Here is a 20423-nt window from a genome sequence, read left to right on the forward strand (position 1 = left end):
TGGAGAGGAGTGGAGAGAGGAGGAGAGGAGAGGGAAGAGGAGGAGTGGAGAGGATGAGAGGAGTGGAGAGAGGAGGAGTGGAGAGTAGTGGAGAGAGGAAGAGAGGAGTGGAGAGAGTGGAGGAGAGGAGTGGAGAGGAGGAGGAGGAGTAGAGAAGAGAGGAGGAGGAGTGCAGAGGAGAGGAGGGGTGAGGGGAGGAGTGGAGAGGAGGGGTGAGAGGAGGAGAGGAGAGTAGTGGAGAGAGGAGGAGAGGAGTGGAGAGAGGAGGAGAGGAGAGAAGGGGTGAGGAGTGTAGAGGAGTGGAGAGAGGAAGAGAGGAGTGGAGAGAGGAGGAGTGGAGAGGTGAGGAGTGGAGAAGAGGAGGAGAGGAGAGGAGAGGAGACGAGAGTAGTGGAGAGAGGAGGAGAGGAGAGAAGTGGAGAGAGGAGGAGAGGAGGAGTGGAGAGAGTGGAGGAGAGGAATGGAGAGAGTGGAGGAGAGGAGTGGAGAGAAGAGAGGAGGAGGAGTGCAGAGGAGAGGAGGGGTGAGAGGAGGAGAGGAGTGGAGAGGTGAGAGGAGAGGAGGGGTGAGAGTAGAGGAGGAGAGGAGAGTAATGGAGAGAGGAGGAGAGGAGAGGAGGGGTGAGAGAGGAGAGAGGAGAGAGGGGTGAGAGGAGAGGAGAGGAGAGGAGAGGGAGAGGAGAGGAGAGGAGAGGAGAGGAGAGGAGGAGAGGAGGAGAGGAGAGGAGAGGAGAGGAGAGGAGAGGAGAGGAGGAGAGGAGAGGAGAGGAGGGGTGAGAGGAGAGGAGGGAGAGGAGGGGAGGAGGGGTGAGAAGAGGGGTGAGGAGAGAGGAGAGGGGAGGGGGTGAGGAGAGGTGAGGAGAGGAGGAGAGGAGGGAGGAGAGGAGGGGGGTGAGGAGAGGAGGAGAGGGGAGGGAGGAGAGGAGAGGAGGGGTGAGGAGAGGAGAGGAGGGAGCGGAGGAGAGGAGGGGAGGTGGAGGGTGAGAGAGAGAGGAGGAGAGGAGATGAGAGGGGAGGAGGGGTGAGAGGAGAGGAGGGGGAGGGAGGAGAGGAGGGGTGAGAGGATAGGAGGGGTGAGGGGAGGAGAGGAGGGGTGGGGAGAGGAGAGGTGAGAGGAGGGGTGAGAGGAGGAGAGGAGGGGTGAGAGGAGTGGAGAGGAAGAGGAGTAGAGAAGAGAGGAGAGAGGAGAGGAGAGGAGGGGAGAGGAGGAGAGGAGGGGTGAGAGGAGAGGAGGGGTGAGAGTAGAGGAGGAGAGGAGTGTAATGGAGAGAGGAGGAGAGGAGAGGAGGGGTGAGGAGAGGAGAGGAGAGGAGAGAGGAGAGGGGTGAGAGGAGAGGAGAGAAGGGAGGTGAGGAGAGGAGAGGAGGGGTGAGAGGAGAGGAGGGGAGAGGAGGGGAGGAGGGGTGAGAGGAGGGGTGAGAGGAGAGGAGAGGAGAGGGGGGGGTGAGGAGAGGTGAGGAGAGAAGGAGAGGAGGGAGGAGGGAGGAGAGGAGAGGAGAGGAGAGGAGAGGAGAGGAGAGGAGAGGAGAGGGAGAGGAGAGGAGAGGAGAGGAGAGGAGAGGAGAGGAGAGGAGGGAGCGGAGGAGAGGAGGGGGGAGGTGGAGTGGTGAGGGAGAGAGGAGGAGAGGAGATGAGAGGGGAGGGGAGGAGGGGTGAGAGGAGAGGAGGGGGAGGAGGAGAGGAGGGGTGAGAGGAGAGGAGAGGAGGGGTGAGGGTAGGAGAGGAGGGGTGAGAGAGAGAGAGAGGTGAGGAGAGAGGAGGGGTGAGGGGAAGGAGGAGTGGAGAGGAGGGAGAGAGGAAGAGAGGAGTGGAGAGTGGAGGAGAGGAGTGGAGAGGAGGAGGAGTAGAGAAGAGAGGAGGAGGAGTGCAGAGGAGAGGAGGGGTGAGAGGAGGAGAGGAGGGGGTGAGAGAGGAGGAGAGGAGTGGAGAGGTGAGAGAGAGGAGGAGAGGAGGGGTGAGGGGAGGAGGGGTGAGAGGTGGAGAGGAGGAGAGGAGAGGAGGGGTGAGGAGTGGAGAGGAGTGGTGAGAGGAGAGGAGTGGAGAGAGTAGGAGTGGAGAGGAGTGGAGAGAGGAGGAGAGGAGAGAGGAGAGGAGAGGAGGAGAGGAGTAGAGAGAGGAGGAGTGGAGAGGAGTGGACAGAGGAAGAGAGGAGTGGAGAGTGGAGGAGAGGAGTGGAGAGGAGGAGGAGGAGTAGAGAAGAGAGGAGGAGGAGTGCAGAGGAGAGGAGGGGTGAGAGTAGAGGAGGAGAGGAGGGTTGAGGGGAGGAGTGGAGAGGAGGGGTGAGAGGAGGAGTGGAGAGGAGGGGTGAGAGGTGGAGAGGAGGAGAGGAGAGGAGGGGTGAGGAGTGTAGAGGAGTGGAGAGAGGAAGAGAGGAGTGGAGAGAGTGGAGGAGAGGAGAGGAGAGTAGAGAGAGAGGAGGAGAGGAGTGGAGAGAGGAGGAGAGGAGAGTAGTGGAGAGAGGAGGAGAGGAGAGGAGTGGAGAGAGGAGGAGAGGAGAGGAGTGGAGAGAGGAGGAGAGGAGAGTAGTGGAGAGAGGAGGAGAGGATGAGAGGAGAGGTAGTAAACGGTTAGGATAGAGGAGAAAGCAGTAAGGTAAGGCAGTAGTATACACTGGTTAACACTCAGCCAGTCAGTCAGATAGTTACTAAGTTAGTTAGTAGTCAGTCAGCTAGTTAGTTAGTTTGTTAATCAGTAGTCAGTCAGTTATCAGTCAGTTTGCTAGTTAGTTAACCAGTAGTCAGTCAGCCAGTTAGTTAGTTGGTTAGTTACTTAGTTAACCAGTAGTTAGTTAGTTAGTTCATTAGTTAGTGAACCAGTAGTTAATCAGTTGGTTAGTTAGTTAGTCAGTTAGTTAATTCATTGGTTAGTTAACCAGTAGTTAGTTAGTCAGTCTGTCAGTTAGTTAGTTAACATGTAGTTAGTCAGTCAGTTAGTTAGTTAGTTAGTGGTTAACCCTCACCTGAGCTCTCCAGATTGTGGGCTGTCTCTTCCATCAGGTAAGTCTTTGGGGGTGTGGCCTCCCAACAGGTGTGTCTGTAGGTAGTCTTGGCTCGCTGCCTCTCCAAGTGTGTGAGAGCTGGCGTGAGCCCTCATGGCCCGCTCCTCACTGGTAGAGTGATCACACACACTGCAGCGGAGAGTGAACGCATCGCGCTCCCATTCGCTGTGCTCCGTCATGTGACCAAGGAACAGGCTCCACCCCTCCAGCTCGAACCCACACACATGACACCTAATGGGGAGGGGCAATGATCATCGTAGTGTGTGTGTGAGTTACCTGTAGTAGTAGTTACCTGTAGTAGTAGTTACCTGTAGTAGTAGTCACCTGTAGTAGTAGTCACCTGTAGTAGTAGTTGAAGCCAGTGGTGTGAGTTACCTGTAGTAGTAGTAGTCACCTGTAGTAGTAGCAGTTACCTGTAGTAGTAGTTGAAGCCAGTGGTGTGAGTTACCTGTAGTAGTAGTAGTTACCTGTAGTAGTAGCAGTTACCTGTAGTAGTAGTTACCTGTAGTAGTAGTTACCTGTAGTAGTAGTCACCTGTAGTAGTAGTCACCTGTAGTAGTAGTTGAAGCCAGTGGTGTGAGTTACCTGTAGTAGTAGTAGTCACCTGTAGTAGTAGTCACCTGTAGTAGTAGTTGAAGCCAGTGGTGTGAGTTACCTGTAGTAGTAGTTACCTGTAGTAGTAGTTACCTGTAGTAGTAGTTACCTGTAATAGTAGTCACCTGTAGTAGTAGTTACCTGTAGTAGTAGTAGTCACCTGTAGTAGTAGTTACTTGTAGTAGTAGTTACCTGTAATAGTGGTTACCTGTAATAGTAGTTACCTGTAGTAGTAGTAGTCACCTGTAGTAGTAGTCACCTATAGTAGTAGTTACCTGTAGTAGTAGTAGTCACCGTAGTAGTCACCGTAGTAGTCACCTGTAGTAGTAGTCACCTGTAGTAGTAGTTACCTGTAGTAGTAGTTACCTGTAATAGTAGTTACCTGTAGTAGTAGTAGTCGTCACCTGTAGTAGTAGTTACCTGTAGTAGTAGTTGAAGCCGGTGGTGTGTGTCTTAGAAGTGTGTGAAGCCAGGTGATGGTTGAGACTCCTCTGACACTGGGCTTGGTACGAGCACACTGGACATCTATACCTACTGACTACTGGGAGAGAGGGAGGAAAGAGGGTGAGAAAAGAGAAAGAGAGAGAGGAGGGGTAAGACAGAGAGGGAGGAGGGGTAAGACAGAGAGGGAGGAGGGGTAAGACAGAGAGGGAGGAGTGGTAAGACAGAGAGGGAGGAGGGGTAAGACAGAGAGGGAGGAGGGGTAAGACAAAGAGGGAGGAGTGGTAAGACAGAGAGGGAGGAGAGGTAAGACAGAGAGGGAGGAGGGGTAAGACAAAGAGGGAGGAGGGGTATGACAGAGATGGAGGAGGGGTAAGACAGAGATGGAGGAGGGGTAAGACAGAGAGGGAGGAGGGGTAAGACAGAGAGGGAGGAGGGGTAAGACAGAGAGGGAGGAGGGGTAAGACAGAGAGGGAGGAAGGGTAAGACAGAGAGGGAGGAGGGGTAAGACAGAGAGGGAGGAGTGGAAAGACAGAGAGGGAGGAGGGGTAAGACAGAGAGGGAGGAGGGGTAAGACAGAGAGGGAGGAGTGGAAAGACAGAGAGGGAGGAGGGGTAAGACAGAGAGGGAGGAGGGGTAAGACAGTGAGGGAGGAGGGGTAAGACAGAGAGGGAGGAGGGGTAAGACAGAGAGGGAGGAGGGGAAAGACAGAGAGGGAGGAGAGGTAAGACAGAGAGGGAGGAGAGGTAAGACAGAGAGGGAGGAGGGGTAAGACAGAGAGGGAGGAGGGGTAAGACAGAGAGGGAGGAGGGGTAAGACAGAGAGGGAGGAGGGGTAAGACAGAGAGGGAGGAGGGGTAAGACAGACAGGGAGGAGGGGTAAGACAGAGAGGGAGGAGGGGTAAGACAGACAGGGAGGAGGGGTAAGACAGAGAGGGAGGAGTGGTAAGACAGAGAGGGAGGAGAGGTAAAACAGAGAGGGAGGAGGGGTAAGACAAAGAGGGAGGAGGGGTAAGACAGAGAGGGAGGAGGGGTAAGACAGAGAGGGAGGAGTGGTAAGACAGAGAGGGAGGAGGGGTAAGACAGAGAGGGAGGAGGGGTAAGACAGAGAGGGAGGAGGGGTAAGACAGAGAGGGAGGAGGGGTAAGACAGAGAGGGAGATGGGGTAAGACAAAGAGGGAGGAGTGGTAAGACAGAGAGGGAGGAGAGGTGAGACAGAGAGGGAGGAGGGGTAAGACAGAGAGGGAGGAGGGGTAAGACAGAGAGGGAGGAGAGGTAAGACAGAGAGGGAGGAGGGGTAAGACAGAGAGGGAGGAGAGGTAAGACAGAGAGGGAGGAGGGGTACAACAGAGATGGAGGAGGGGTAAGACAGAGAGGGAGGAGGGGTAAGACAGAGAGGGAGGAGGGGTAAGACAGAGAGGGAGGAAGGGTAAGACAGAGAGGGAGGAGGGGTAAGACAGAGAGGGAGGAGGGTAAGACAGAGAGGGAGGATACGACAGAGAGGGAGGAGGGTAAGACAGAGAGGGAGGAGGGTAAGACAGAGAGGGAGGAGGTGTAAGACAGAGAGGGGAAGGGTAAGACAGAGCGGGAGGAGGGGTACGACAGAGAGGGAGGAGGGGTAAGACAGAGAGGGAGGAGGGGTAGGACAGAGAGGGAGGAGGGGTAAGACAGAGAGGGGGAGGGGTAAGACAGAGCGGGAGGAGGGGTAATACAGAGAGGGAGGAGGGGTAAGGCGGCTTGCGTGAGAACAAATAGGATTAACCTTTAATTTTAGAGCCTGTTATTTGAGCCCTGACCTCTGACCACAGGGTGCTATTTGACCTCTGTCCACAGGGTGCTATTTGACCTCTAACCCCACAGGGTGCTATTTGAACTCTAACCCCACAGGGTGCTATTTGACCTCTAACCCCACAGGGTGCTATTTGACCTCTAACTCCCACAGGAGAAAGTAAAGTCCCCCCTTATCTCAGCTCGCTGGTCACCATTGCATCTCCTACCTGTAGCACACGCTCCAGCAGGTATATCTCTCTAGTCACCCCCAAAACCAATTCTTTCTTTGGCCGCCTCTCCTTCCAGTTCTCTGCTGCCAATGACTGGAACGAACTACAAAAATCTCTGAAACTGGAAACACTTATCTCCCTCACTAGCTTTAAGCACCAACTGTCAGAGCAGCTCAGATTACTGCACCTGTACATAGCCCACCTATAATTTAGCCCAAACAACTACCTCTTTCCCAATTGTATTTAATTTTTATTTATTTATTTATTTTGCTCCTTTGCACCCCATTATTTTTATTTCTACTTTGCACATTCTTCCATTGCAAAACTACCATTCCAGTGTTTTACTTGCTATATTGTATTTACTTTGCCACCATGGCCTTTTTTGCCTTTACCTCCCTTCTCACCTCATTTGCTCACATCCTATATAGACTTGTTTATACTGTATTATTGACTGTATGTTTGTTTTACTCCATGTGTAACTCTGTGTCGTTGTATCTGTCGAACTGCTTTGCTTTATCTTGGCCAGGTCGCAATTGTAAATGAGAACTTGTTCTCAACTTGCCTACCTGGTTAAATAAAGGTAAAATAAATAAATAAACAGGGTGCTATTTGACCTCTAACTCCCACAGGGTGCTATTTGACCTCTAACCCCACAGGCTTTATTGTTAATGACTCAACCAGTGCCTGTGCCTCATACGGTGCCATATTACCTACATAGGGCCCACAGACAGTGTGTTCGCCTACCGTGCTGTGGTTTGTCAGGGGAGGGTTGAGTAAGGTCCTGCTGGTTCGGGCGGGTAAAGGGCTTCTCCGCCACAGGACTAGAGAAGGATCCGTTTTCTTTCAGCTCGTTGGCTTTGCAGACTTTTTCTGAAGAGAAACAAGAGCCAAATGTTAGTTACCTAGACTGCTGTAACATTTAGTTACCTAGACTGCTGTAACATTTAGTTACCTAGACTGCTGTAACATTTAGTTACCTAGACTGCTGTAACATTTAGTTACCTAGACTGCTGTAGCATTTAGTTACCTAGACTGCTGTAGCATTTAGTTACCTAGACTGCTGTAACATTTAGTTACCTAGACTGCTGTAGCATTTAGTTACCTAGACTGCTGTAGCATTTAGTTACCTAGACTGCTGTAGCATTTAGTTACCTAAGACTGTAGCATTTAGTTACTAAGACTGCTGTAGCATTTAGTTACCTAGACTGCTGTAGCATTTAGTTACCTAGACTGCTGTAGCATTTAGTTACCTAGACTGCTGTAGCATTTAGTTACCTAGACTGCTGTAGCATTTAGTTACCTAGACTGCTGTAGCATTTAGTTACCTAGACTGCTGTAGCATTTAGTTACCTAGACTGCTGTAGCATTTAGTTACCTAGACTGCTGTAGCATTTAGTTACCTAGACTGCTGTAGCATTTCACGCTACACTTTGTGGTATAATTTCGGACACAAATGCTTTAATGACAAACTCTGGGAATGCAACAATAACATTGTGGTTAACATTTGATATACACCGAGTGGACAAAACATTAAGAACACCTGTTCTTTCCCTGAGACTGACCAGGTGAATCCAATCAGTGTAGATGAAGGGGAGGAGATGGGGTTAAATAAATCTTTTTTAAGCCTTGAGACAATTGAGACATGGATTGTGTATGTGTGCCATTCAGAGGGTGAACGGGCAAGACACAATATTTAAGTGCCTTTGAATGGGGTATGGTAGTAGGTGCCAGAAGCACCGGTTTGTGTCAAGAACTACAAAGCTGCTGGGTTTTTCACGCTCAACAGTTTCCTGTGTGTATCAAGAATGGTGCACCACCCAAAGGAGGTCCAGACAACTTGGTACAATGTGGGAAGCATTGGAGTCAACATGGGCCAGCATCCCTGTGGAACGCTTTCAACACCTTGTAGAGTCCATAACCCAACAAATTAATGCTGTTCTGAGGGCAATATTATGAAGGTGTCCTTAATGTTTTGTACATGCAAGTGTATACTGTGTGTACCTGACAGTTGGTAGAAGGTTCTAGAGTGTCAGAGAAGGCTGTAGAGTGTGGTGGTTGTGCCTGACAGTTTGTAGAAGGTTCTAGAGTGTAGCAAAATTCTTTAGAGTGTGGTGGTTGTGCCTGACAGTTGGTAGGAGGTTCTAGAGTGTAGTTAAGTTCTAGAGTGTAGTAGAAGGCTGTAGAGTGTGGTGGTTGTGCCTGACAGTTTGTAGAAGGTTCTAGAGTGTAGTAGAAGGCTGTTGAGTGGGGTGGTTGTGCCTGACAGTTTGTAGAAGGTTCTAGAGTGTAGTAGAAGGCTGTTGAGTGGGGTGGTTGTGCCTGACAGTTGGTAGAAAGTTCTAGAGTGTAGTTAGGTTCTAGAGTGTAGTTAGAAGGTTCTAGAGTGTAGCATAATTCTTTAGAGTGTAGTGGTTGTATCTGACAGTTGGTAGAAAGTTCTAGAGTGTCAAACATATGGCTCACGGGTGATTTGAATAAAAAGCCATTCTAATACAAAATTGCGGGGGAAATGAACTCAATATACTTTAAAATGACTCAAACCAAATCGAAACTGTGTAGAAATTATAATGGACCCTCACTGAAGAAAAACATAAATGCAAAATGCAACAATTTCAAAGATTTTACTGAGTTATAGTTCATATTAGGAAATTAGTCAATTGAAATAAATTCATTAGGCCCTAATCTATGGATTTCACATGACTGGGAATACAGACATGCATCTGTTGGTCACAGATTCTCATAGAGTTGATCAGGCTGTTGATTGTGGCCTGTGGAATGTTGTCCCACAAACCTACAGGAGGGTATCTCTCCAGGAACAGGGTTGGAGTTAAAACCTAGAGGAGGGTAGCTCCCCAGGAACAGGGTTGGAGTTAAAACCTACAGGAGGGTCTCTCTCCAGGAACAGGGTTAGAGTTAAAACCTACAGGAGGGTATCTCTCCAGGAACAGGGTTGGAGTTAAAACCTACAGGAGGGTCTCTCTCCAGGAACAGGGTTAGAGTTAAAACCTACAGGAGGGTAGCTCCCCAGGAACAGGGTTGGAGTTAAAACCTACAGGAGGGTCTCTCTCCAGGAACAGGGTTGGAGTTAAAACCTACAGGAGGGTATCTCTCCAGGAACAGGGTTGGAGTTAAAACCTACAGGAGGGTAGCTCTCCAGGAACAGGGTTGGAGTTAAAACCTACAGGAGGGTTTCTCTCCAGGAACAGGGTTGGAGTTAAAATCTCCAGGAGGGTATCTCTCCAGGAACAGGGTTGGAGAGCCCTGTTTTAGAGTGTTGTGGGTACAAAGATCCACTGTACTGGTTGTTCGGGCTCTGGTCTTGTCCCCCGTATTAATTATTGTCTGGTAATATGGTCATGTGGAGCAAAGAAAGACCTATCAAATCAGAGAGCAGCACGACTTGTCCTGAACTGCACACAGAGAACTAACATCGTCTTTCATGGCTGAGGGTTGAAGAGAAATTAACTACTGGATTTGTGTGTTAAAAAGGCCTAACCACTTGTATAATCTATTAGCATCCACTTGAAACAGGCACACAAGCCACATCAGAAACACCACTATAATACACTGGACACAAACCCCATCAGAAACACCACTATAATACACTGAACACAAACCCCATCAGAAACACCACTATAATACACTGAACACTGGTCTTGAACCCCATCAGAAACACCACTATAATACACTGAACACAAACCCCATCAGAAACACCACTATAATACACTGAACACAAACCCCATCAGAAACACCACTATAACACACTGAACACAAACCCCATCAGAAACACCACTATAATACACTGAACACAAACCCCATCAGAAACACCACTATAACACACTGAACACAAACCCCATCAGAAACACCACTATAATACACTGAACACAAACCCCATCAGAAACACCACTATAACACACTGAACACAAACCCCATCAGAAACACCACTATAATACACTGAACACAAACCCCATCAGAAACACCACTATAATACACTGAACACAAACCCCATCAGAAACACCACTATAATACACTGAACACAAACCCCATCAGAAACACCACTATAATACACTGAACACAAACCCCATCAGAAACACCACTATAATACACTGAACACAAACCCCATCAGAATGATCTGTTACTCCGTTATGTATAGAGTCATGTCATCATGGAATGATCTGTTACCAGAGGTTACTCCGTTATGTAGAGTCATGTCATCATGGAATGATCTGTTACCAGAGGTTACTCAGTTATTTATAGAGTCATGTCATCATGGAATGATCTGTTACCAGAGGTTACTCAGGCAAAAAGCAAGTTTAGCTTTAAAAAAATAGGCGATAGGCGATCCTGATTAACTAAACAGGACAGTTGGTAGAAGGTTCTAGAGTGTTGGTAGAAGGTTCTAGAGGGTTATGGGTACCTGATAGTTGGTAGAAGGTTCTGGTGTTGGTAGAAGGTTCTAGAGTGTTGGTACCTGACAGTTGGTAGAAGGTTCTAGAATGTTGTGGGTACCTGACAGTTGGTAGAAGGTTCTAGAATGTTGTGAGTACCTGACAGTTGGTAGAAGGTTCTAGAGTGTTGTGGGTACCTTACAGTTGGTAAAAGGTTCTAGAGTGTTGTTGGTACCTGACAGTTGGTAGAAGGTTCTAGAGTGTTGGTAGAATGTTCTAGAATGTTGTGGGTACCTGACAGTTGGTAGAAGGTTCTAGAGTGTTGTGGGTACCTTACAGTTGGTAAAAGGTTCTAGAGTGTTGTTGGTACCTGACAGTTGGTAGAAGGTTCTAGAGTGTTGGTAGAATGTTCTAGAATGTTGTGGGTACCTGACAGTTGGTAGAAGGTTCTAGAGTGTTGTGGGTACCTGACAGTTGGTAGAAGGTTCTAGAGTGTTGGTAGAATGTTTTAGATGGTTGTGTGTACATGACAGTTGGTAGAAGGTTCTAAAGTGTTGCGAGAAGGTTCTAGAATGTTGTGGGTACCTGACAGTTGGTGAAAGGCTCTAGAATGTTGTGGGTACCTGACAGTTAATAGAAGGTTCTAGAATGTTGTGGTTAACTGACAGTTGGTGAAAGGCTCTAGAGTGTTGTGGGTATCTGACAGTTGGTGGAAGGTTCTAGAGTGTTGTGGGTACCTGACAGTTGGTAGAAGGTTCTAGAGAGTTGTGGGTACCTGACAGTTGGTGAAAGGCTCTAGAGTGTTGTGGGTATCTGACAGTTGGTGGAAGTTTATAGAGTGTTGTGGGTACCTGACAGTTGGTAGAAGGTTCTAGAGAGTTGTGGGTACCTGACAGTTGGTGAAAGGCTCTAGAGTGTTGTGGGTACCTGACAGTTGGTAAAGGAGAGCAGAGGCCATTTTGACTGAGATGTCCTGGGAGAAGAGATCTCTCTGGAACAGATCCTGGTCTTCTTTAGGGAGGAGAGGTGGAGGGGGTGTCTTCTCACCCCTCCCCCCCGCTCGCTCCCCTGGGGGCAGGATAGGGTCAGGTGTCACGCAGGGGGTCAGGGGGTCAATCTCCATAGGCTCCTCCTCCTCTTTCACCTTTAAACCCTGGACCACCACTTCCTGCTTCTCTGTGATTGGTGGAAGAGGGAGGAGGAGCAAGCATAAGGGACAGGGAGTCTATGTGTGTGTTATACAGTATGTGGACACCTGCTCGTCCAACATCTCATTCAAAAATCATGGGCATTAATATGGAGTTGCTGCTATAACAGCCATCACTCTTCTGGGAAGGCTTTCCACTAGATGTTGGAACATTGCTGCTATAACAGCCTCCACTCTTCTGGGAAGGCTTTCCACTAGATGTTGGAACATTGCTGCTATAACAGCCTCCACTCTTCTGGGAAGGCTTTCCACTAGATGTAGGAACATTTCTGCTATAACAGCCTCCACTCTTCTGGGAAGGCTTTCCACTAGATGTAGGAAAATTGCTGCTATAACAGCCTCCACTCTTCTGGGAAGGCTTTCCACTAGATGTTGGAACATTGCTGCTATAACTGTGTATATGTATATATATATATATATATATAATATAGTGTATAGTGTATATAGTGTGTGTAAATGTATATATATAGTGTATAGTGTATATAGTGTGTGTGTGTGTATATGTGTATGTGTATATATATAGTGTGTGTGTATATGTGTATGTGTATATATATAGTGTATAGTGTATATAGTGTATGTTTATATGTGTATGTGTATATATATAGTGTATAGTGTATATAGTGTGTGTGTGTGTATATGTGTATGTGTATATATATAGTGTGTGTGTATATGTGTATGTGTATATATATAGTGTATAGTGTATATAGTGTATGTTTATATGTGTATGTATATATACAGTGCCTTGCGAAAGTATTCGGCCCCCTTGAACTTTGCGACCTTTTGCCACATTTCAGGCTTCAAACATAAAGATATAAAACTGTATTTTTTTGTGAAGAATCAACAACAAGTGGGACACAATCATGAAGTGGAACGACATTTATTGGATATTTCAAACTTTTTTAACAAATCAAAAACTGAAAAATTGGGCGTGCAAAATTATTCAGCCCCTTTACTTTCAGTGCAGCAAACTCTCTCCAGAAGTTCAGTGAGGATCTCTGAATGATCCAATGTTGACCTAAATGACTAATGATGATAAATACAATCCACCTGTGTGTAATCAAGTCTCCGTATAAATGCACCAGCACTGTGGTAGTCTCAGAGGTCCGTTAAAAGCGCAGAGAGCATCATGAAGAACAAGGAACACACCAGGCAGGTCCAAGATACTGTTGTGAAGAAGTTTAAAGCCGGATTTGGATACAAAAAGATTTCCCAAGCTTTAAACATCCCAAGGAGCACTGTGCAAGCGATAATATTGAAATGAAAGGAGTATCAGACCACTGCAAATCTACCAAGACCTGGCCGTCCCTCTAAACTTTCAGCTCATACAAGGAGAAGACTGATCAGAGATGCAGCCAAGAGGCCCATGATCACTCTGGATGAACTGCAGAGATCTACAGCTGAGGTGGGAGACTCTGTCCATAGGACAACAATCAGTCGTATATTGCACAAATCTGGCCTTTTTGGAAGAGTGGCAAGAAGAAAGCCATTTCTTAAAGATATCCATAAAAAGTGTTGTTTAAAGTTTGCCACAAGCCACCTGGGAGACACACCAAACATGTGGAAGAAGGTGCTCTGGTCAGATGAAACCAAAATTGAACTTTTTGGCAACAATGCAAAACGTTATGTTTGGCGTAAAAGCAACACAGCCCATCACCCTGAACACACCATCCCCACTGTCAAACATGGTGGTGGCAGCATCATGGTTTGTGCCTGCTTTTCTTCAGCAGGGACAGGGAAGATGGTTAAAATTGATGGGAAGATGGATGGAGCCAAATATAGGACAATTCTGGAAGAATTGCAAAAGACCTGAGACTGGGATGGAGATTTGTCTTCCAACAAGACAATGATCCAAAACATAAAGCAAAATCTACAATGGAATGGTTCAAAAATAAACATATCCAGGTGTTAGAATGGCCAAGTCAAAGTCCAGACCTGAATCCAATCGAGAATCTGTGGAAAGAACTGAAAACTGCTGTTCACAAATGCTCTCCATCCAACCTCACTGAGCTCGAGCTGTTTTGCAAGGAGGAATGGGAAAAAATTTCAGTCTCTCGATGTGCAAAACTGATAGAGACAGACCCTAAGCGACTTACAGCTGTAATCGCAGCTGGTGGCGCTACAAAGTATTAATTAACTCAAGGGGGCTGAATAATTTTGCACGCCCAATTTTTCAGTTTTTGATTTGTTAAAAAGTTTGAAATATCCAATAAATGTCATTACACTTCATGATTGTGTCCCACTTGTTGTTGATTCTTCACAAAAAAATACAGTTTTATATCTTTATGTTTGAAGCCTGAAATGTGGCAAAAGGTCGTAAAGTTCAAGGGGGCCGAATACTTTCGCAAGGCACTGTATATAGTGTGTGTGTGTGTGTGTGTGTGTGTGTGTGTGTGTGTGTGTGTGTATATATATATATATATAGTGTATGTAGTGTATATATAGTGTGTGTGTATATATGTATATATATAGTGTGTATATGTGTGTATATATATATATATATATATATAGTGTATAGTGTATATAGTGTGTGTATATGTATATATATAGTGTATAGTGTATATAGTGTGTGTGTATATATATAGTGTATAGTGTATATAGTGTGTGTGTTTATATGTGTATGTATATATATATAGTGTGTGTGTGTATATATATATATATATATATAGTGTATTGTGTATGTAGTGTATATATAGTGTGTGTATATGTGTATATATATATATATATATATATATATATATATATAGTGTATATGTGTGTACATATATATATATATATATATATATATATATATATATATATAGTGTATCGTGTATATATAGTGTGTATATATATATATATATATATATATATATATATATATATATATATATATATAGTGTATGTGTATATATGCTGTGTATTGTGTGTATATAGTGTGTGTATGTATATGTATGTGTATAGTGTATATAGTGTGTGTGTGTGTGTGTGTGTGTGTAAAGCCTACCAGACAGTCTCCTGAGCAGTTCAGAAGCCAAAGTGACACTGATGTCTTGCTCCAGTAGGCCTCTCTCTCTCTCCTCCTCTGGTCGGGTGAGGTGGGAGGTGGGGGGCTCAGGACTAGCCCCAGGCCCGTCTGGAGAGAGAGCCAAACCAGGCTCACCTGCCTGCTGCTGCTGCCCAGGGCTCAGGTCCTCCTCCTGGGGCTCCTGCTTCACCACAGCCCCCGGCTCTACCCCGGCCTGCTGGGTGGCTGCTACAGGAGGACAGAGGGGGAGTGACAGTTAGGTGTGTGTGTGTGTGTGTGTGTGTGTGTGTGTGTGTGTGTGTGTGTGTGTTACCTGAGAGTTTGATGAGCAGGTCGGAAGCGGTCTTAGTGTTGATGTCAGGGCTGAAGAGCGAGGTCGCCATGGGAATCATGATGGGGATGTGTGTGAGGGGTGTGTGTGTGTGTGAGGGGGCTGGGTGTGTGTGTGTTTGGTGTGTGTGTTCTGCGTTGGGGTGGAGAGGGGCGGTCAGGGGGGGTATTGGCCTTGCGCCTGTTCCTCTTGAGGGTGAGAGAGGGGTGGAGGGGGTTTAGATGGTGAGAGAGGAGAGGGGTTGAGAACTCCCTCTCTTGAGGCTCCTCTTTCACACGGACTTCTTTATCTCTCCCCTTTTCTCTCTCTCCCTCCCTTTCTCCCGCTCTCTCACCCTGCCTCTCTCCCTCCCTCTCGCCCTGCCCCTCTCCCTCCCTCCCTCCCCCCCTCCCCCTGCCCCTGCCCCTCCCTCCCTCTCTCTCCCTCCCTCTCGCCCTGCCCCTCTCCCTCCCTCTCTACCTCCAGGGCTTCTTGCTTCACAGTGGCAGGGTACAGAGGAGTTTGACTGGAGGAGTAGCAGAGAGCAGTGTCGAGGGGTCTGGGGGAGAGCTGTACTCTACACCCAGGCTTCAACACGGCCTGCTCAGGGGAATGGCTCTTTCCCTCTCTATCTTCCTCGTTCTTCATCTCTCCCTCCTTCTCCCTCTCCTCCTCTGTCTCTCTTTCCTCCTTCCCCTCGCGGTCTCTCTCCGTGTGTGTTTCCTGTGTGAGTGTGTTTGTGTCCTGCCTGGGAGTGTGTATGTCTCCGGGGTTAGTTCTCTGGTGGCGTCTCATGTGCAGCTTCAGGCTGAAGAGGCGGAGTGAGGTGAAAGGGCAAAGGTCACACTGAAACTCTTCCCCTTTCTCCTGCTGCCTGTGAACCTGAGAGAGAAAGAGAGAGATAATTGTCTTTCCCTTCATGACTGCTAAATATTGAGATGGTTGATGTGGATTCAACTAAAATGTTTCGCCCGTGTGTCCGTGTCTGCTTGCACATCCATGTGTGTGTGTGTGTGTGTGTGTGTGTGTGTGTGTGTGTGTGTGTGTGTGTGTGTGAACCTTAATATGTGCTGTGTGTGTGTGTGTGTGTGTGTGAACCTTAATATGTGCTGTGTGTGTGTGTGTGTGTGTGTGTGTGTGTGTGTGTGTGTGTGTGTGTGTGTGAACCTTAATATGTGCTGTGTGTGTGTGTGTGTGTGTGTGTGTGTGTGTGTGTGTGTGTGTGTGTGTGTGTGTGTGTGTGAACCTTAATATGTGCTGTGTGTGTGTGTGTGTGTGTGTGTGTGTGTGTGTGTGTGTGTGTGTGTGTGTGTGAACCTTAATATGTGCTGTGTGTGTGTGTGTGTGTGTGTGTGTGTGTGTGTGTGTGTGTGTGTGTGTGTGTGAACCTTAATATGTGCTGTGTGTGTGTGTGTGTGTGTGTGTGTGTGTGTGTGTGTGTGTGTGTGAACCTTAATATGTGCTGTGTGTGTGTGTGTGTGTGTGTGTGTGTGTGTGTGTGTGTGTGTGTGTGAACCTTAATATGTGCTGTGTGTGTGTGTGTGTGTGTGTGTGTGTGTGTGTGTGTGTGTGTGTGTGTGTGTGTGTGTGAACCTTAATATGTGCTGTGTGTGTGTGTGTGTGAACCTTAATATGTGCTGTGTGTGTGTGTGTGTGTGAACCTTAATATGTGCTGTGTGTGTGTGTGTGTGTGTGTGTGTGTGTGTGTGTGTGTGTAAAGGAGGAAGAGAGGAGGGAGAGGAGTGTGTGTGTGTGTGTGTGTGTGTGTGAACCTTAATATGTGCTGTGTGTGTGTGTGTGTGTGTGTGTGTGTGTGTGTGTGTGTGTGTGTGTGTGTGTGTGTGTGTGTGTGTGTGTGTGAACCTTAATATGTGCTGTGTGTGTGTGTGTGTGTGTGTGTGTGTGTGTGTGTGTGTGTGTGTGTGTGTGTGTGTGAACCTTAATATGTGCTGTGTGTGTGTGTGTGTGTGTGTGTGTGTGTGTGTGTGTGTGTGTGTGTGTGTGTGTGTGTGTGTGTGTGTGAACCTTCATGTGCGCGGTCAGGTTGTCCTTGCGTGCGCAGCGGAAGGGACAGAGCTGACATTGTTGACTCTTCAACCCTGTGTGAACCGACATGTGTCTCCTCCAATAGCTCTTCCTCTTCATGCGCAGACCGCACACTGAACACTGGAATACACCTGGGGGTGGGGGTGGGGGAGAGGGGGGCGGGGGACATACCGTTTCTATACTGTATGTTTGTGTTTGCACAGTAACACTTTCCAATGAAATCCCTTTACACACAGACACACAGACAGTCTACCTGCTGGTCCTCCTGGGTTGATCTCTCCCAGGGGGTTGGTGATCAGTAATGGATGCAGGCTGGGCATCTCCACCTGGGGCTGAGGAGGGGCTGAGCCCTGGTTCTCTGCCCGGGTTTGGTTCTCCTCCATGGGGCTAGGCTCTGACCCCCTCTGGTTCTCCACTACCCTGGAGGAGCTCTGTTCTGTGAATTGAGACTGAGGATCGGGGGAGTGGAAGGAGAGGAAGGAGTAGGGGGAGGTAGAGCGCTGCTGGCCTGAGCCTGTCACCTCTGACCCGGTGACCTTAGAACCCTGACCTCGCAGGTTGACCTTCTGGGACAGGGCAGTGAGGGTGGAGCTAGCGGAGGAAGAGGGAGCGGAGAGGGGGCTGGGAAAGGAGTCCAGGGTCAGACACAAGCCCTCCTGCAACCCTGCACCTCCTGCAGCTATAGGGAAGGAGAGAGAGGGAGAGGAGGAGTGGACAAAGGAGGAAGAGAGGGAAGGAGAGGAGGAGGGGATAAAGGAGGAAGAGAGGGAGGGAGAGGAGGAGGGGATAAAGGAGGAAGAGAGGGAGGGAGAGGAGGGGATAAAGGAGGAAGAGAGGGAGGGAGAGGAGGGGATAAAGGAGGAAGAGAGGGAGGGAGAGGAGGAGGGGATAAAGGAGGAAGAGAGGGAGGGAGAGGAGGAGTGGATAAAGGAGGAAGAGAGGGAGGGAGAGGAGGAGGAGGGGATAAAGGAGGAAGAGAGGGAGGGAGAGGAGGGGATAAAGGAGGAAGAAAGGGAGGGAGTCGAAGAGGGGATAAAAGAGGAAGAGGAGGAGGGGATAAAGGAGGAAGAGAGAGAGGAAGAGGAGGAGGGTGCTGTGGGCCTGTTGTGTAGCACAGCATTGGCTGCTGCTGCTCTCAGCCTCTGGATGGCAGAATCAGGGGAGAGGCGGCCCTCTTTACCCGCCCAGGAGCACCCGAGGCTGGGCCACACATCCAGCCCTGCCGGCCTCCCATGGAAGTCCCTGGAGGAACACCCAGACACCTGCTGATTAGAGGAGACAGCAGCAGGAGAGGAGGAGGAGGAGAGGGTGAAAGAAAAGGAGGAGGAGGAGGTCTTGGCTACTCTCTGGGCCAAGGCGCTGAGCTGCAAAGAATGCTGGGAGAGAGGAGGGACATCTGGGAGTAAACCCAGCGGAGAAGAGTCTCCCTCTCTTCCTCCTCCTCCTCCTTCTCCTCCTTCTCTCCTTCCTCCCTTCATCCTTCCCTCTCCTCCCAGGGTTGTAACCCCAGGCTCCAGGGCACAGGGTGGGCTGGAAGCTAGCTCTCTACCCAGGCCTTGGAGAGGGTTCCCCCCACACAGCAGGGCCAGGATGGAGGAGAGGGACAGGTCCTTATCCAGAGGGTTATCCATGGTGTCCTGGCTGAGATCCTGGCCTAACCCCAGACCCGGGCCTCGATCCTGGACGACCATGGAAGAGGAGGTGGGTGTTGGTGTAGCGTTGTGGTCCAGTGGGATGGAGGAGGAGGTGGGTATAGGGGTCAAGGATGGGGGAGGTTTGGGGGAGGTGGGTGTAGGGGTCAGGGATGGGGGAGGATTGGGGGAGGAGGTGGGTATAGGGGTCAGGGATGGGGAGGATTGGGGGAGGAGGTGGGTATAGGGGTCAGGGATGGGGAGGATTGGGGGAGGAGGTGGGTGTAGGGGTCAGGGATGGGGGAGGATTGGGGGAGGAGGTGGGTGTAGGGGTCAGGGATGGGGGAGGATTGGGGGAGGAGGTGGGTGTAGGGGTCAGGGATGGGGGAGGATTGGGGGAGGAGGTGGGTGTTCTTTCCTCTGTATCACTGACACAACTCATCTCTTCTTCTGTGACTGCTGCTGGGGCCTTATCCCCATCTGATAGAGACAGAGAGAGAGGAGGGAGAGGAGGGAGAGAGGGGAGAGAGAGGGGGGGAGGAGGGAGAGGAGGGAGAGGAGGGAGAGGGGGGAGAGAGAGGGGGAGAGAGGGGGAGAGGAGGGAGAGAGAGGAGGGAGAGGAGGGAGAGAGAGGAGGGAGAGAGAGGAGGGAGAGGAGGGAGAGGAGGGAGAGGGAGGGAGAGGAGGGAGAGGGGGAGAGAGGGGGGGAGGGGGGGAGAGAGGGGAGAGAGGGAGGGAGGGGAGAGAGGGGGAGAGGGGAGAGAGGGGAGAGAGAGGGGGAGAGGGGAGAGAGGGGGAGAGGGGAGAGAGGGGGAGAGGGGGAGAGAGGGGGGGGAGAGGGGGGGAGAGAGGGGAGAGAGGGGAGAGAGGGGGAGAGGGGGAGAGAGGGGGAGAGGGAGAGAGGGGAGAGAGGGGGAGAGGGGGAGAGGGGGGAGAGGGGGAGAGAGGGGGAGAGGGGGGAGAGAGGGGAGAGAGGGGGAGAGGGGAGAGAGGGGGGAGAGGGGGAGAGAGGGGGAGAGGGGGAGAGGGGAGAGAGGGGGAGAGGGGAGAGAGGGGGGAGAGGGGGAGAGAGGGGAGAGAGGGGGGAGGGGGAGAGAGGGGAGAGGGGGAGAGAGGGGGAGAGAGAGGGGAGAGGGGAGAGAGGGGAGAGAGGGGGAGGGGAGGGAGAGAGGGGGGAGAGATCAGACAGGAGTCTACTGTACAGCGTTATGAAACATGGCTGTCTACAGTACACGGAGAGAGGTATTGTGGGTAGGTTTTTAAAACTAAGGTTTGTAATCTGAATATGTGCTTCATATTATCACATAGACAGGAGGCCTATATATTATCATGTGTGTGTTCTGCAGTGTCTAGACTCGAAGACATTCAGACTACCGCAGCTACATTCAAGTATGTGGGAATACTACAAAGACATCTAAAATGATATCCATTTCACCACCATAGATAGTAGGCTACTTTATTCTGTCTGCTGCTCTGCTACTTTGTGTTTGACACTTAGTTTTCTCAATGTGTTCGGAGTCCCCTGGATAACCCCCCTCCCACCCCTCCCCGTGATCACTATGATTGATTTACAAATTGGATTTATCTGAATTTTAGCCCGACTACAACAAATTAATAAAACATTTAAAAACTAAAATATCACATTTACAAAAGTATTCAGACCCTTTACGCAGTACTTTGTTGAAGCACCTTCAGCAGCAATTACAGCCTCGAGTCTTCTTGGGTAGGACGCTACAAAGTTGGCACACCTGTTTTTGGGGAGTTTCATCAGACCAGATAATCTTGATGTATCTTGTTTCTCATGGT

The 20423-nt window shown here is 49.2% G+C and overlaps 1 protein-coding gene across 3 annotated transcripts in view; it reads right to left on the bottom strand.

The window, feature by feature from the left end:
• LOC112242374 (zinc finger protein 827) overlaps positions 1 to 15281 on the bottom strand; it is a 24698-nt gene extending 9417 nt beyond the window's left edge. For 2 of the 3 annotated variants that reach the window (XM_042328010.1, XM_042328012.1), the window contains exons 1-6: positions 14944 to 15281; positions 14610 to 14858; positions 11347 to 11595; positions 6776 to 6901; positions 4012 to 4132; positions 2959 to 3228 (exon numbers count right to left, since the gene is read on the bottom strand). In XM_042328010.1, the coding sequence (XP_042183944.1) occupies positions 2959 to 3228; positions 4012 to 4132; positions 6776 to 6901; positions 11347 to 11595; positions 14610 to 14858; positions 14944 to 15022 (1094 nt within the window). In that variant the 5' untranslated portion in view covers positions 15023 to 15281. The remainder of the gene's footprint in view (positions 1 to 2958; positions 3229 to 4011; positions 4133 to 6775; positions 6902 to 11346; positions 11596 to 14609; positions 14859 to 14943) is intronic. The other variant, XM_042328011.1, reaches the window with a different exon arrangement.
• Positions 15282 to 20423: the final 5142 nt, after the last annotated feature.

This window comes from Oncorhynchus tshawytscha, linkage group LG10, assembly GCF_018296145.1.
Source record: "Oncorhynchus tshawytscha isolate Ot180627B linkage group LG10, Otsh_v2.0, whole genome shotgun sequence".
In the NCBI taxonomy this organism is placed as follows: domain Eukaryota; kingdom Metazoa; phylum Chordata; class Actinopteri; order Salmoniformes; family Salmonidae; genus Oncorhynchus; species Oncorhynchus tshawytscha.